Source organism: Prinia subflava, chromosome 26 (assembly GCF_021018805.1).
Source record: "Prinia subflava isolate CZ2003 ecotype Zambia chromosome 26, Cam_Psub_1.2, whole genome shotgun sequence".
NCBI classification, from domain to species: domain Eukaryota; kingdom Metazoa; phylum Chordata; class Aves; order Passeriformes; family Cisticolidae; genus Prinia; species Prinia subflava.
Window position 1 is genome coordinate 3,343,887 of NC_086272.1, and position 17,127 is coordinate 3,361,013.

Genomic DNA, 17,127 nt, shown 5'->3' on the forward strand with positions numbered 1-17,127 from the left:
AGGAAGAGGTTTTCATCCTTGATGTTGTCCTGGCTGTCTCCAGCAGCAGCAGCCCCACCTGGCACAGCTTCTCCAGGGGCTGCTTCTCTTTCCCTGGGAGTGAGACCAGGCTGTCAGTGTTCTGCCCAGGGCCCCAGCTGGCAGTGACCCAGGACAAGCCAAAGCAGCTGGGATGGCAGCCAGCAGTGCTGGGCAGAGCAGCTCAGCTCCAGCACAGGGGCTGTGTGTTCCCATCTGATGACCCCTGTGCAGTGACACAGGCAGGACAAAAAAGTCTGGGTTCTTTGCTTCGGATTGCCAAGGCATGTGTGGAGCTGGAACTTACCAGGGCCCTGCATCGCTGTTTCTGTGGCTCTCTCCCTTCTTCTATGGCAGATGACTATCCTGCATCCAGGGATGACACAACAGGTCTTCTACTGAAGGCCGGTCCACATCCAGCATGGATAAACACCGCCGGATGACATCTTGGCACTCTGGCGAGAGAAACCAGAAACCGCCGGTCAGTTGGAGAAGGCTCCTGTCTGCCCCACTGTTCCCATTCTCAGGCCATGCTGCATTTGCTCAGAGCTGGGCCTAAACTTTCCCAGGAATTCCCTGTTTTGGAGGAAAGCAGGACAGCAGGACACGTGCCACCTCCTCAGCAGCTGCCACAGCCCACTGCTGTCTCCCAGCACTGGCATTTCCCCCGTGCCCAGACATGAGGATTCACCTTGAGAGAGCCGTGGTGGCAGCGAGAGCTGATGGTCCCAGCTGATCTTGTGGCCCCTCTTGAAAGGGTGCTCCCCACACACCATCTGGTGCAGCAGGATGCCCAGGGACCAGACGGTAGCTGGCTGTCCATAGTACCAGCCAAACTGGTTCCATTCCGGGGGACTGTATGACGGTGTTCCTATGGAATACAGATGGAGTTCATCAGGGGGATGCTGCTGCTCCCAGAGCCTGGCCCCAGCATCCCTGGGCGTGCAGGGGCTGCCCCAGTGGCACGTGGTGTGACCTGCTGCCCTCTGGCCAGCACCTGGGACTTGTGTACAAACTTACGGTTGGAAAAGAAGCCACTGGTGTCGGAAGGTGGCAGTGGAAGCCCTGGCAAGGCCCAACCATGACAAGCAAAACCCACTCAGTGCTGGGGAAAAACCATGCCTTACTCGTCCCTGCCTGCATTGCCCCAAAAACCATTATGAACCCAAAGCAAACCAGGCAATCACAGCAGTCCAAACCCTTTCTCACCTGCACACCAAACTGGCTGGTGCACATGTTCTGGCTCCCCTCTCAGCCACCCCCACCCACGGGTGCTTCTGTTGGGCTGGCTGCCCCAGCCCCAGTCCCAGTCCCAGGCAGAGTGGCTGGCAAAGGCTGCCAGCAGGGCTGGAAGCTGGTCCCCCCACCCACTTGTGTTCAAAAGCAACTGGGCTGAAGACTCAGTGCCATGAGTGGCAGGGAACCCCAGGGCCACACCCAGGCTGGGCTGTGAGATGTTGGGCCAGGAGATGTCTGGAATGGGGAGCACACCCCTGCGAGGGCTCACCTGCAAAGTGAGTATAGGCTGTGTCTTGTAGGAAGGTGCCACAGCCAAAATCAATCAATTTGGCCTGCCCGGTGGCCAGGTCAAGCAGGATGTTCCCTGGCTTGAGGTCGCGGTGCAGGACCCCGCAGCTGGTGCAGTGCCGCACGGCCTCCAGCACCTGGCGGAACAGCTCCCGCGCCACCTCCTCGCACAGGAACCGCCGTGCCCGAATGAAATGCTGGAGGTCCTGAGAACGCTCCGGGCGCTCCATGATGATAATGATGTCTTTGGGGAGCTCCAGCCACTCCAGCAGCTGGACGACACCAGGGAAGCCAGTGGAGACCTTGTGCAGCAGCACGATCTCCAGTGGTGCGCTGGTGCCGTTGGGCTGTGGGAGGAGCACAATGTTGTCAGTGAGGCTGAGGCCGTGCCAGGGGTCAGGGACCCCTCAGCCAGCCCGGGATGCTCTGCACCCTTTGCTGGCCCCACGCCCGCTCTCCCTCCAGGTGTTCTGGCGGCTTCCACCCTGCCAGGCCTCAGCTCATCCCTGCCCGGCATGGCCCAGCTTCTCCTGCTGGCCCCGCTCACTCACCAGCTCACCCCAATGCCGGACACGGTTCCGTGGCACCCTTTTGATGGCCACCTGCAAGCCAAGGGGAGCAGCAGGCTGAGCTCACTGCCTGCCCTGCCCAGCCCCAGCCTCCTTCTCCTTCGCCCTCCTCCTCCTCCTGCGCCCCTTCCTCGTGCACCCACCACCGGCCCTGCCGCTCACCGGGGCACGGTCCGAGAGCCGTGTGGCCGCCCAGACGCTGCCGAAGCCGCCGTGGCCCAGCAGCGAACCCAGGCGGTACTGCTCCTGGAGGGCCTGCTGCGCCTTCCCTGCCGGCGAGACGCGGCTGTCAGCGCTCGGCCCGGGGCCAGGAACGGCCCCCGAGCGCCCCTCGAGCGGCCCGGGCTGGGCATCCCCAGGCATTTGCTCCTGGCAACGGGACAGCAGCGGCTCAGGGCCAGCGGCCGCGCTGCCAAGCGGAGGAGCTTGGGCTGGTGAAGCCACAGTGGAGGTGGCGGGAGCGGCCGCGCCGCCTGTGTCCTCTGCGGGCCCAGGGACGAGCTGGGGCCGGGGCCGGGGCCGGGGCCGGGGCCGGGGCCGGGGCCGGGGCTGGGGCTGGTGCCGGGGCCTGGGCTGGGCTCGGTAAAGGCGCAGCCAAAGGCCAGCAATGCTGCCCCAGCCCCAGGCACTGATGCCCGCCCAGCAGCGCCATCGCCAGCACTGCCAGAGCCGGGCGAAGGCGAGACCGCGGCGGGACGCCCGGGGGCAGGGACGGGGCAGCCCCGCCCGGGGCCGGGGGTGGGCCCGAGGCATGGCCCGGCCCAGCAGGGGAGAGGGAGACTGGGTTGGGAGGGGGACACTGGGAAAGGGAGAGGCTGCGGGACTGTGGGAGAGGGAGAGGGGAAGCACGGGTTGGTCAACAAAGCCGCTTTTTTCTTCTCTGCCGCTGCCGCTGCTGCCGCTGCTGCCGCTGCTGCTGCTGCAACTGAAGCTCCAGGGCCGTTTGTCCCCTTGTCAGTTTTTTCCGTTGCCCCCTCTGCCTCGCACCGAGCCCTGCACTCCCCGGGGCAGCCCCTGAGCCTGTCCAAACACGGGAACTTCGCCGTTTTCAGTCAAGGCCCAGTCTTGACTCCTGCACAGTGACAGAGGAATCCCCTTGGCTGTTGCTGTGCATTGTCCCTGCTGAGGGTCAGACACTGTCACAGCACGTTCCCTGAATGCAGAATTTGAACCTGACCCAAGCACTGCACTTGTGTCTCTGGCATTGCTTTCCAAGAAAAACGGGAAGGCAAACTGGATGTAGCTCATGGTATTTTACAGTGTCTAAATCTTACCAAGTCTTGGATGTCAGAGGTGAGACCCATTTAGAATTAATGAGATGGAGAAGTAGTTTAAGATGGAAAGTGGGACAGAGAAATAAACAGAGGAAAATATCTTGGGTTGTTTCTTTCCACTTTCATTTCATTTCCTAAAAGCTGTTTCCGTTTTCCCAGAATCTTCTCCACAGTCCTGTCTGCTCTTTCCAAGAACTTTTCCTGGAGAACGAGTTGCATCATCGGTCACAAGATAGCCCACCCATGCAGCTTCTCTTGACTTTCCCCAACATGTGTGAAGCAGGAGTCTTGCAGCAAAGCAGGAGAAAGGTTTTGAGAACTTGACAACTTTTTCTTTCCTTTCCCCTTGTGGACTGGGGAGTTGTGCCATTGGGAAGGTTTTCATTGTTCCTGTTCTACCCGAAGCAAACAGGACGGGCTCCCAGGGGTACCTACTGGGAGTCTGTTATCGTCCACCCAAGCAGGAAGAAGAGGTGGACAACTTCTTCTCTAAGAAGCTGGAGAATGTTTCAGGATCACCAGCCCTTGTTCTCGTAGGTGACTTTAACCTACCAGACATCTGCTGGGAACTCAGTACAGCAGCAAAGAGGCAGTGCAGGAAGGTTTTGGAGTGGATGGAGGAGAACTTTTTGTGACAGCGGGTGAGTGAGGCCAGCAGGGGAGGGACTATGTTCGACCTGTTGTTTGCAAATAGAGAAGGGCTGGTGGGAGATGTGGTGCTTGGAGGCTGCTTGGGGCACAGGGATCATGAAATTACAGAGTTCTCAATATGTGGTGAATTCAGGAGGGATATCAAAAAGATTTTTACATTGGACTTCTGGAGGGCAGACTTTGGCCATTTTAGGAGACTTATTCCGAGAGTTCCTTGGGAAGGAGCCCTTAAAAACAGAGGAGTCCAGGAAAGGTGGGTGTGCTTCAGTGCAGAGATCTTGAGGGCACAGGAACAGACTGTCCCTGTGTGCTGAAAGATGAGCTGACAAGGCAAACGTCCAGCCTGGATGGGCAAGGAGATTTCAGAGGAACTTAGGAACAAAAAGAGGATGTATCATTTTTGGAAGGAGAGTCAGGCCTTTCAGGAAGTATTTAAAGGATCATGTAGGAAAAAAAATATTAGGGAGGCCAAAGCTCAGTTTGAAGTCATTTTGGCACCTTTTGTAAAGGATAATAAAATATGTTTTTACAAATATATTAATGGCAAAAGAAAGGGAAATACAAATCTTTTTTCTTTATTGGATGTGGGAGGGAAGTTAGGAACTGCAGATGAGGAGGAGACAGAAGTGCTTAATGCCTTCTTTGGCTCAGTCTTTAGTGGGAAGACGGCTTGTCCTCAGGATATGTGATGATGTCAGCTCCTTTTCCTGTGAGGAGGAATCTAACACGGCCCTGCTTCCAGCGCCGCCCTGAGATCCGCCTCCTTGCTGCATCACTTGCACCCTCCCTGCTCCGCCTTCGGCCCCGCCTGCCTTCTCGTCTATTGCCATGCCCCTTGGGTCTGGCAGCTGAGGCACTTCCTGGTTGCTTTCATTCTGCTTGGGAGCTGGAGAAGGCATTTCCTGCCCTCTGCCCGCATGGCCGGCCAGGGACGAACAAAGGGAAGCTGTGTTCTCACTCTCGGAATGCGCGGAATGCAGACCAAAGAACCACATTATTTTAGACAGCCTTTTTATCTCTTTTGGCTCGGAGAGGGATGATTTTGAAACAGAAAGACAGAGAGACATCTTTTCTGTGCCTAAAATTGCAGTTTTACAGTTCGCAGTGAATGTTTGCAAGGTATTTATTGCTTTTTTCCAAATTACACCTAATTCTGAACGATTCTTTGCTCTTTTTCCTTGTAAAACTACAGCGTCTCATATTAATCTTCCTTTTTCCTTCCATCCTGCTTCACTAAATAAAAGTGAGGGCTGATGTAATTTCCCTTTCTTCTGAGCCCATTGGGTCGACTGATTTATATCAGAGTCTTTAAGTTTTTCGCCTCTTTTCGAGACAATGGACGCCAAGAGCTGCACGGCAGCTATAAAATCTCGGTCCATTTGTTTGTAAACTTGTGTATCCATCCGCGTCCGCCGCTCTTACCTTCTCTCCGCTGACAGTGGGTGGCACTGTATCCTTTCCGAACAGTCCAATCGGCAGACGCTCCCCGGCCTGCCCCGCGAATTTCAGGATAGGGGCCCGCAAGCGACGCACTCGCCTCCTAAAACCAAAACGGGGGCTTCTCTCATTTAAGCTAGTCGCATTCAAGCTAATCGCATTCAATCTAATCGCATTTAAGCTGATCACATTCAAGCTAATAAACCAGGCTCAGTCCCTGTTCGGGCACCATTTATAAGCTGAGGCCTGGTAGACCGGGGGCTAGAGCAACGTGAGTCCGACCACTATGGTTATAAGCACGTACTCCGGTTTATTTCCCGAGATGGCGCGTCATATACAGAGAGAGTCGTTTACAGTTAGCAGGTGCATTCTGATAGGCAGTGAGAGTACAGAAGTATGTAAGCTATTGCAGTTTAAGGCAGCCACCGTGTCTTCTCAGTAACTGTTCTATGCTATTAGCACTCCTACCTTAACACATTCCCAATACCAGATAACCTTATCTGGTACTACGTATGTTGGACATACGAGGCCTACTAGGCCCAGGCCTGAGGCCTGGTCTTAGGCCCAGTTGTGGATAGCTCTACCTTATGATAGAAGCCATCCTGCTACACTGCTGAGCCACTTGGATGTTCAAAATCCATGGGCCCAGATGGGATCCAGCCCAGGGTGTTGAGGGAGCTGGCAGATGAGCTTGTGAAGCCACTCTCCATCATTTCCCAACAGTCCTGGCTCACTGGTGAGGTTCCAGAGGACTGGAGGTTGGCCAATGTGTTGTGTGACCCCTACACCATAAGGGTAGAAAGGAGGATCCTGGTAATTATAGGCCAGTTTGATATGGGAAACATATCTAAAATTCAGAATTTTAGAAGCATTTAATGTGCTTAAGCAGATGGAGGGGAAGCAGAAATATACAGCTTATTTAGCAATCCTGTAAAAGCAGAAAAACAACTTGTAGCAGAACACATGAGGATTTAGTTGCTAGCTAAAGGCCACAGAGATAAGATGTATATTGTGTGTATTGTGAAAACTCAGTAAAGCAAGACTTAGGTATTGTGAAAACCCCATAAAGCAGAACCTGTGGCTTAAGAAATCAGAAAGAACCAGGCTCGTGGTTTTGGCCAGGACAAAGTGACCTGGGAGTTAGCCAAACCTTCACTGCACCTGCCCAGAGGAAGAGGTCAAACAGTGAACAACTGAGGAAGACCTCTTACTTCATCAGAAGACCCCAGCCTGCAACCACCAGGAGATGTGGCACCAGAGAAAGCTAATTATAATAAGAAGTGCAAGGAGGCGGAGAGTGGGCAGAGAATGGGCGGGGAGGGAGGGGTTGTTTTGTGGGATCTGAGTGTATTTAAACCTTAAACCTGTCTCAACCAGGTACGCAGGTATGGTGGAAAATCCCCCTTGTGTCCCAGATGGAAATAAAACATACCTGCTTTACAGTTTGAATTGTTAAATCCTTATCCCACAACTCAAGTCAGCCTGAACTCAGTACCCAGTAGGGTACTGCAGCAGCTTATACTGAGTGTCATCACACAGCACCTACAGGATGGCCAGGCTATCAGACCCGGCCGGCACGGGTTTAAGAACAGAAGGTTGTGTTTGACCAACCTGGTCTCCGTTTATGACCAGGTGACCCGCCAGGTGGGTGCGGGAAAGGCAGTGGATGTTGTGTACCTGGATTTCAGCAAGGCCTTGGACACTGTCTCCCACAGCACCCTCCTGGAAAAGCTGGCAGCCCACAGCTTGGACAGGAGCACTCTGTGCTGGGTTAAGAACTGCCTGCATGGCTGGGCCCAGAGAGTGGTGGTGAAGGTTCTGCATCCAGCTGCTGGCACCAGTGGTGTTCCTCCGGGGTCTGTGCTGGGGCCAGTTCTGTTCAATATTTTTATTGACGACATGGATGAGGGGATTGAGTCTTTCATTAGTAAATTTGCAGCTGGCACTAAGCTTGGACCGTGTGTCCATCTATTGGAGGGTAGGAGGGCTCTGCAGAGAGACCTGGAATGACTGGATGGATGGGCAGAGTCCAATAGGATGAAGTTTAATAAGTGCAAGTGCTGAGTCCTGCATTTTGGCCACAAAAACTTCCTGCAGCACTCCAGGCTGGGGACAGAGTGGCTGGACAGCAGCCAGGGAAGGGGACCTGGGGCACTGCTGGACAGCAGGCTGGACATGAGGCAGCAGTGTGGGCAGGTGGGCAAGAAGGCCAATGGCTCCTGGCCTGGATCAGGAATGGTGTGGCCAGCAGGAGCAGGGCAGTGTTTCTTCTCCTGTACTCGGCACTGGTGAGGCTGCACCTCGAGTGCCGTGCCCAGTTCTGGGCCCCCAATTTAGGAAGGACATTGAGACGCTTGAGCACGTCCAGGAGAGGGCAACAAGGCTGGTGAGGGGCTTGGAACAAAAACCCCTGTTAAGAACGGCTGAGGGAGCTGTGGTTGTTTCGCCTGGAGAAAAGGAGACTCAGAGGTGACCTAATCGCTCTCTACAATTCCCTGAAGGGTAGCTGTAGTCAGGTGGGGTTTGGTCTCTTTCTCCAGACAGCAGCTGACACAACAAAAGGACATAGTCTTCAGCTGCCCCAAGGGAAATACAGGATGGATATTAGGAAGAAGTTTTTCCCAGAGAGAGTGATAAAGTACTGGAATGGTCTGTCTGGAGAAGTGGTGAAGTCACCTTCCCTGGATGTGTTTAAAAAAAGATTGGATGAGGCACTCAGAGCCATGGTTTAGTTGAGGTGTTGGAGCATGGGTTGGATTTGATGCTCTTGAAGGTCTCTTCCTACCCAGTCATTCTGTGAATTCTCTAAGAAATTTAGGGTCAGCTCTGGTGGTTCATTGCCTCCTGGCCCAGGGCACAGCATCAGGAAGGTCTTTGCATTCCAAGGCTTTGCTGCAGCCAAAGAAATCTCCTGGCTCAGGGTCACCTTTCCTGCTCAGCCAGACCCAAGAGTGCCCCAGCAACAGCAGAGAATGGCAGCATTGCCACGGGCTGGCACAGCAGGGGGAGATTTCCCCCTTGAGAGTGGCTCATATTGCAGTTTTTGCATTCAGGCAGCTGCAGATCCCTCCGCTTTGGTTGCACAGCAGCTGGAAATGCAAGTGCAGGAGCTCTGTTCATGCCCAGCCACAGCAGGTGACAGCAAGGACAGGCTCCTGGCAGCGTGACATTGGTAGGCAGCTCCTTCAACTAAAGCTGGGGGCTGGAACTCTGTGCAGAAAATGCCCTGATGGTCTCTGCACCCAGGCAAAAGGAACAAAGTTTCAGTTTTGGCCTCTCTAGGGAGCACCAAAATGATTCCTTTTCAGGGCAAGGGTCCATTGCCGGCTGTTCCCCAACCCCCAGAGGAGAGCCCAGGGGCCCAAGGAGCTGCGAGCGGGGACTCTGCAGGAGCCGGGACAGCGAGAGAGCCCGGGCTGAAGGTCAGCCCCGGGGCGGGCAGGGCCTGGGAGGGGGCACAGCCCGGGGGTCCCGCAGAGCCTCCCTGCTGCAAAGGCCCGGCTGGGACAGCGGGGCAGCTGCCGGGAGCCGTGTGCCAGGGCCGGGCCGCGGGTGGGTGTTCAAAGCGCCTCCAGGGGAGCAGCTTTTTGTCCCGGCCCGGGGGCATTCCCGCGGGGTCGGGGTCCCTGCGAAGGCGCAGGAGGACAGGGTGGAAGGGGTTAGTTTGTGGGTTTGTTTTTGGATTATTTTTTGTGGGGGTTGATGGCTGGTTGGGATTTTATTGTTTTGGGAGGGGATACGGGCAATGTTTTTTGTGAGATGCCCCCGGCAGTTTGAACCCCCTTGGGTGCGGGGAGCGCTGGCGCAGCCCCGGCACGGGCGGGGCGGCCCCGGGCGGGCTGTGGGAGCCGGGAGCGGCCGCCCGGGCCCGGAGCCGCCGCCTTGGGCCGGGAGCCCCCCGGGCAGAGCTCTGTGCTCGGGGCCCAGGCCCGGGCGGCCCGGGGAGCTCTCGGTGGCCCGTGGGCCCCGGCGCAGGTGGGTCCGTGTGGCCGGGCTCGCAGGGGAGCGGAGCGGCCCGGCCGTGGCCGTGCGGGGCCTGTTGGGGCTCGGGGGGCCGGGCTGGGCCGGGCAAAGGCTGAGGGAGAGCGGGGGAAGCGATGGCACAGAGGCCCCGGGCTCCCCGTGCCCCCCTGGCCACGCAGCCGGGCTCGGGGGCCGCCTCGCTCAGACCCGGCCCCGGCTGCGGGGGTCCCCGGGGCCCTGGGGAGGGGGCGGCGGGGGCTGGCGGAGCTCTGTGCCCGGGGCTGGGCGCGGCTGCCCAGGGAGCGGGGCATGCAGGGTCCCCCCGTGGTGGGGCTTGCTCTGCCCGGCTCAGGGGCTGCATTGTCAGCCCAGAGACACGTGGGGATCGCCCGGTACCAGCAGCGCTGGGAGGCAAACCCGGGAATGGGAGGAGCAGAAACGGGCAGTGCGAGAGCTGGGGCTGTTCCAGAAGCCTGGACAGGTTGGGAACAAGGACAAGGGGGACCCATGGATACCCCAGGACTCTGAAAGAGGGACCCTGGATAGTGCTGAGCCCAGGGACACCTGTGATCCCTAAGTGGTGAGCCCAGAGAAGGGGAACCTCGTGGGTTCTCAGGAGCCACAGCAGCCCAGAGAGGGCCAACACCAATACAAACTTGACCCGGGGCAACACTGACAGGGGGGCCTCCAGGACCCCAAAGTGGAGAGATGAGAGAGAAGAAACTCATGGTTGGGTGTTTTTGCTGAACCTTGGTCACTTGGTTATTTTGGAGAAATGAATCTTTGTGTTTTGGAGGTTTATATGGGCACCAGAAGCCCAGTGACTTCTAGAGATGGACTTGGGCAGGAGGAACCCCCCAACCCAATGTGCTCATATACTGTATTTTTCCCCAAAGCAGAATTTCCCACTCCCAGACCTTGACCAGATGGAGAAGGCAGCTGCAAGGAAGAGGAAGATGGCCAGGGACAGCCAGGCAGGTGAGGAGGAAGTCAGTGCCCCTTTGCCCCTCTCTCCTGCTCCATCTCCCAGCCCAGCCTGGCCCCGGCTGCAGGACAACCCCGCTGCCGACGCCGTCCTGCCGGGGATGCACTGGGGGGATCTCCTTGGTCTTCCCTCTGGCACGGAGGCAAATCCCATCCTGTCCTTGTCCTTCCTCCCCTGGACAAAGAGCTGAGGACAGAGACAAGGGAGGACAAATCCCCACGGCAGAACCTCATGGAAGAGGCTGTTTTGAGCGGCTCCATGGTGCAGGAATGCAACGGGGAAGAAAAGTCACAGAGATCCCGCAGGAGGAGCGGCTCCAAACCCATCTCAGAGTACTCAGAGGAGGAAAGACCCACGCAGTGCCAGGAAGGTGGACAGAGCTTCAGCCAGGGCTCTGAGCTGGTGGTGCATGAGCAGCTTCATGATGGGGAGAAGCCCCACAAGTTCTTGGAGTGTGGGAAGAGCTTCAGCTGGAGCAACACCCTGATCCAGCACCAGATGATCCACACCAGGGAGAGGCCCCATGAGTGTCCTGAGTGTGGGAAGAGGTTTCAGACCAGCTCACATCTCCTCAAGAACCAGTGGATTCACATAGAGGAGAAGCACTTCTGCTGTCCTGTCTGCAGGAAGGGCTTCAAGAACAACTCCCACCTCGTCACCCACCAGCGCATCCACACTGGAGAGAGGCCCTGTGAGTGTCCCCAGTGCAGGAAGAGCTTCACCCACAGCTCTCCCTTGACCAGGCACCGACAGAGGCACTGGTAAGGGAAGCCCTGTGAGGGACCCGACTGTGGGGAGAGCTTTGTGTGCTGCTCCAACTCTATCCTGCATCAGGGGATCACGTTGGGCAGAGCCCTGATGACCCACATTCCCTGTGATCTGCACTGGGGAGACACTGGGCTGGTGGTCCTTTTGTTTGGTGGTCCCTAATATTCTTTTGATTCCTCTTCATCCCTTTAAAACAGACAAAATTGGGATAAAAATGAACAAATTCATCAAAGGCATCTAAAGCCTCACTTTTTGCTAGTTTTTCGAGGGGATCTGGGATTCAGGGGGATACTTGGTAGGATTTAGGGGTTTGGGGGTATTTGATGTCATTTTCTCCATTTCTTGGCACTCAAAGAGATGAGAAGGTTTGATCTGTTACCTCAAAACCACTCAATGCCACTGAAAACTATTCAATCCCACCCCAAAATTACTTGATTTCAACAGCCCCTCAGGGTGGAATGGGGTTGGAAGGACTTTGGTGAAGTGTGCTGCAAATCAGGAGGGGTGAGATGGGCATTGGGTGGAGCAGGATGGGTGGGATGGGGTTTGGGAGGGGTGGGATGGGGGAAATATGTCTTGGGAAGGGGATCCTGATGTCCAGGAGAGGTGGGATGGCTTTGGTTGGGGATTGGGAGGGTGTGGTGAAATCTGGAATGAGAAAGCCGAAGGCTGGGAATGATGAAGGGAGAGGGAACCCATTCCTGAGGGAGTTTTTGGGTATTCCACATTCCTGAAGGCATTTTGGTGCATCCCAGGTTTCTGAGGCGGTTTGGGGGCACTCCCCAATTCTTGGCAGGGGGTTCCTGAGAGCAGCTCCATGGAGCCCCATTGCCAGGGGTGGTTGCTTTGGGCACGAGCTCACAGCTGCAGCCAGAGTCCATTGCCTCGGTGCTGGAGAGCAGAGAAATGATGAAAGGCCCCCGACATCTGCAGGGTGTGTTTGGGGGCCCAGGACAAGTTCTGCATAGGTGGGACAGTCACTGCCCCAGCCCCAGCCACTGCAGCCTCTGGGCCAGCCCCAAAGTGGCTGCCAAGCCCCTGGCACCCCCAAAACCCCACCTGTGAGAGGGACCAGAGCAGGTGAGGCTGTGACACGGCTGTGACACTGACACGTCCCACGGCCCCGGAGCTCACAGCAGCTGAGATGGGCTGGATCCAAGGCCCTGGCTGTGGATGTCTCTCTCTCTCTTCTCCTGACTTCCTCTTCTCAAAATATGGATAAGTTGAAGTTGTAGGGTTTAGTGTTTTCTGAGTCAGTGCTTTGTAAAGTGCCTTACTATAATTCCAGGTTTAATATAATTTATAAGCTAAGTACTATTTCTGTGTAAATGTTTACATCATAGGTTATAACTTAGGAAAAATACTGTTCAGTGCTGTTCTTTTGTTAAATTGTGTAAGGTGTAAGTTAAGGTTAAGGTAGAAGCTAAGTCCTGTTAGTTTGAGCTCTGTTCAGCTTTTAGGCCGTGTTCCTTTTATCCTTGCCCTCACTGTCCTCTTGTCACACACACACAGAGGGACAGTTCTCGGTTTGTTTGTGGTTTGATTGCTGGATTTGGTTTGGCTGTGTTGATGCTTTCCTTCCTTGGTGTGCCCAAAGTGTCCAGTCAGGGGTAGAGTGACTCTTGCCAAGGAACTTGGTCATGCCTCACCACCTGTGCTCCTAATTGGTGACTTCTGTCAAATATGCTAATCTGCTAAACTTATAAAACTGTATTGACTTCATGGGGGGGTTGGGCGTTTTGTGGACATTATCTGTATCTGCCCCTTGGAGGCCTCCAATAAAGATCAACCTTTCTGTTACCTCCTCTATAATATTATCTCCAAAGGGTGTTACTTTATTTCTGGGTTCTAAAAGGCATCAACACAGCGGGGCCTCATGGCACCCAGGAGACCACAGTGACACAATGACATCTTGGGGAGCCAAGTGCCAGCTGCAAACACAGCGGGGCCTGATGGAAGCCAGGAGCCACTTGGAGAGTGCCAGGGCACGTGGGACTCAGTGCCCGCTGTGACACAGCACAGCCCCATGAGCTCAGCAGACCACTGTGACAACGTGGAATCGCAGGGATGCAAGGCTCTACTTGGGCAGAGTGGGGTCTCCTGGGACACAGGTGCCACTGGGGCATTGCCAGCTCTTGTATAACCCAGTGCCCCTTGTGACACAGGGCAGCCTCATGGAACTGTCCTGGGGATGGTTCATAACCCATCACCATTTTGGGTTGTTTTTTGTTTTGTACCAGGAATGGTCACTGCCTCCCCTCCCTGCCTCTGGGAGTGCTGCAATGGGTGGAGGGGCAGCCCGGGGTCCTGCAGGGGTTGGGGGACGGGGGCTGCTCTTCCTTCTGGTTGGGGGGATTGACTCAGTGGCCACGTGGCACAGCACATCTGATTTGAGGTCTTGTTGCCCTGTGGTTTTGGTCTATTGCTTTTTTCCTCTTGTTTTTTTTCTCCTTCAACACTGTTACTGCGGCTTGCCAGCTTGCTTCTCTGCTCCTCTACTGCTTGAGAGAGGAAAAGTCCTCTGCACCTGGTGGGCTCCCGCAAGGCTTTGTCCTCAAACCTGTCCTGGGGGTGGATCAGGGATGGAGTCTCCCAGGATCATTTGTGCTTAGCGGGCGGACTGCCTGACAGCTCCAGCTGACCATGGAATGTCGAGGGTCGCTTCTTATCTGCCCCTGGACCTCTGGGGTGTTGGAGTCTATAACATCCCTCTGGCCACCCTGGAGGGTTTGGAGACTGTACAGGGGGGTCTGGGATCTGTACAGGGGGGTCAGTTAGACCCACACAGGTCCCAGGAGGACACTGACTCTGATTCCTGTCCATGGGAGTGAACACGCACATGCAGGAAGAATCACAAATCCTAAGAATTTAAAATAAGTAGTGGATGGTTTATTATAGAATATAAATATAGAAATTAGGATTCTTAGCATATGGGGCTGAAGAGACAAGATGGAGGAATTGGGGAGTGGCCCCTGTCCTCCTTGTTCTTGCTCTTGTCCCCCATTTTGTGCTGAGTTGGGTTTTAGAGATTGGCTTAGAGTAGAACTGACATGTTAGTATAGGTAGTAGGTATTGGTACAATTTCGTAAATAAAAAATACATCTCGGACAGTGGTTGGGTCAAGGGGACTGTACATAAGGTGCGGGGCTCTCTGATCCGCCCAGTCTGCCGCGTGTCCTGCTCTGCTGGGGATGCCTTGCAAAGCTGGACAAGAACTGATAGGTAATTAAGAATAAACAGCTTGATAACACGAACTGCTGGACTCAACTTGTCGTCTCTGGCTTCGGTGTGAAACACCGAGGGCGAAGAGAAGACTGAAAACCTTATTACCTCGGGGAACAGCAACCCAGAGGAAACTCCCAGGGAACAGCAACCTTGGGGGACCCTTAGTACCTTGGGGACCAGCAACCCCAAGGAGAATCTCAGGGAAACAACAACCCTGAGAGCCAACTCCTGCAGCACTTGAGCCATGGCTGCTGGCCCTGGGCGTGAGCCATCAGGAGGGGACAAGTGACCCTTGCAGGCCTGGGCCCTCATTGCCTCCTTGTCCCTTCTCAGCAGCCTGGCAGGGGCCGCCCCATGGTGCTGCCCTTGGCATTGCACATCCCCACATCCCAGTGGCCCGGGAAGAGCCCTGAGCTGTGAGGGAGGGACAGGATCTGCCTTGCCAGGGGCTGGGGCTCAGGCCTTGGCCCTGTGCATTCCTGAAACACATCCAGGTTTGCTCAGCATCAGAGACACCTTTGCCTTGTTTGTCCCCACCTGTCATCACTGCCCGCAGTGTTCTGCTCTGACTGGAACCTGGGGACACTTTCTCAGTCATGTCTCTTAGTGGGACCCATTAAAACTTGAAGAAACTTCAGAATTTCAATATAATTTTGAATTCTTGACAGGTTGCTTGAACACTCTCTCAGGGACTGAGTCTCATGTAAACAACACCAAACCTCAAGAGACTAATTGAAGTCCTTAAGCTGTGTCTGTGCTGCTGAGCTGGGCTGGGCTCCTGGCACAGAGGCAGCTCCTGGCAATCACGAAGACCTTCCAAAAGCCATTTCTCCTGAGGAGCAGCTCCTCTCCCAGCCCAGCAGGGCTAAGGGTGCTGTCTGCAGGCACTTCAGAGCAGTGAAGCAGACAGAGGATTAAAGAAACTGGAAGGACAATTATGAGGTCATTCATGGAGAAATCTTCAGCACTTGTGACACAGTAAGTCTGTGGCTGCAGGGATCTCCTCAAGCTGACCCAGGACAGCACTGAGGTGACTGTAAGGATGGCTCTGCTGCCCTTGCTGCTTTGGGGGAGGATGTGCTCCAGAGCGGGGCTGCCCTGGGCACCGTCAGAGGGACAGGGCAGGAGCTGGGGCTGCAGCCAGGGCTGCCCAGGGCTGTGGTGCAGAGCAGCTCCTGCAGCCCTGAGGGCTCTTGGCCAGGCCAGGGCATCTGCCACCTGCCAGGGGCATCTCAGCATGCCTGGGAGCTCCCATGGACTGTGGAGAGAAGTTGGAGGTGGAAGGAGCCACCCCCATCAGGGCAGATTCCTGCTGCTGTGGAGATGGTGCTGCATGGCCAGGGCTGCTCTCAGCTTTCTCATAAAGGAAAGGGAAAGGGGCTGTCAGGGTTGTCTGTGCCACTGACACTCCTGCACTGTCACCCTGGGGATCAGCAGATCTGCCTCAGATTTCCCTCAGAAAGTGCCTCCTCACCTTGCTCTAGCTACAGACAGTAGCAGCAGCACTTTGGCTTGCAGCATCTCTGTTTGTCTGAGCAGCCCTTAAGGCCCTGGTGCCAGGGAGATGCCCCTGGGCAGTGCCCTGTGCTGGGAGGGGTGTGCAGGGCAGAGCTGAGCCCCCAGGGCAGGGCTGGGCTCTGGGAGCACTGGCAGGGACAAGGCTTGGATAGAGAGAAAGTCTCTCAGTTCCCAGCAGGTGCAATTCCAGGCAGCATAGAGGTGGACCAACCCTGGATAGCCTTTCCTGTGTAGCAACACAAAAACAACAACAACAACAACCACAACAACAACCACAACAACAACCACAACAACAACAACAAAGAGGAAAAAAAAAGGAGGGAAGAGTTTAGGGAAATTTTTTTTGACTTTGGAGCTTTCAGAAGTTCCACTTTTTTTCAAGCACATTTTAAGTATTATCACTCTGAAATAGAGAGAGGTGTAATGAACAAAGGGCACCTGTGTGGGGCCAGCAGTTCTGACTGCACTGAGGCACAGGGAGCCCTGTTTTCCCTCTGGGCTCCCCAGTGTTCAGGCTGAATGTGGTGCTGAAGATGAGGCAGGAACTCAGGAGAACAAACCCGAACACAAAAAAAGATAGAAAAATTCCCTTGCGATAAGTAATTTTGAGGGGATTACAAATACAATATATAGGATTGACAGAAGGAATATGATACCACTTTGTCAGTGTCTTTTTTCAACAGCCCACAATGCCCAGAGTGAAGAAATGTCCAACAGCACCTCCATCAGCCACTTCCTCCTGCTGCCATTGGCAGACACGCGGCAGCTGCAGCTCCTGCACTTCTGCCTCTTCCTGGCCATCTCCCTGGCTGCCCTCCTGGCCAACGGCCTCATCATCAGTGCCGCAGCCTGCGGCCACCTCCTGCACAGCCCCATGTTCTTCTTCCTGCTCAACCTGGCCCTCAGCGACCTGGGCTCAATCCTCACCACTGTCCCCAAAGCCATGCACAATTCCCTCTGGGACACCAGGACCATCTCCTACTCAGGATGTGCTGCACAGCTATTTCTGTTTGTATTTCTCATTTCAGCAGAATACTCCCTTCTCACCATCATGTGCTACGACCGCTGCGTGTCCATCTGCAAACCCCTGCACTACGGGACCCTCCTGGGCAGCAGAGCTTGTGCCCACATGGCAGCAGCTGCCTGGGCCAGTGCCTTTCTCACGTCTCTTCTGCACATGGCCAATACATTT

The 17,127-nt window shown here is 55.3% G+C and overlaps 2 protein-coding genes across 2 annotated transcripts in view; one reads left to right on the top strand and one right to left on the bottom strand.

Annotated features, from left to right (window-relative positions):
* The window catches only part of LOC134562084 (zinc finger protein 239-like), a 200,387-nt gene that overhangs the window by 22,892 nt on the left and 160,368 nt on the right, over positions 1-17,127 (top strand). The window lies entirely within an intron of this gene.
* Positions 367-6,077, bottom strand: LOC134562152 (serine/threonine-protein kinase pim-1-like). Its single transcript, XM_063419577.1, has 7 exons — positions 6,061-6,077; positions 5,462-5,579; positions 2,277-2,894; positions 2,097-2,147; positions 1,526-1,892; positions 710-889; positions 367-473 (listed from the first exon to the last, which is right to left on the bottom strand). Exons 1-7 carry the CDS (start codon positions 6,075-6,077, stop codon positions 367-369), a joined length of 1,458 nt encoding a protein of 485 aa, XP_063275647.1.

Coding starts and splice junctions, on each gene's coding strand:
- LOC134562152 (XM_063419577.1), bottom strand. Junction 890..1,525: donor AGCCTATACTCACTTTGCAG/GTGAGCCCTCGC, acceptor TGTATTCCATAG/GAACACCGTCATACAGTCCC. Junction 474..709: donor GCCACCACGGCTCTCTCAAG/GTGAATCCTCAT, acceptor TTCTCTCGCCAG/AGTGCCAAGATGTCATCCGG.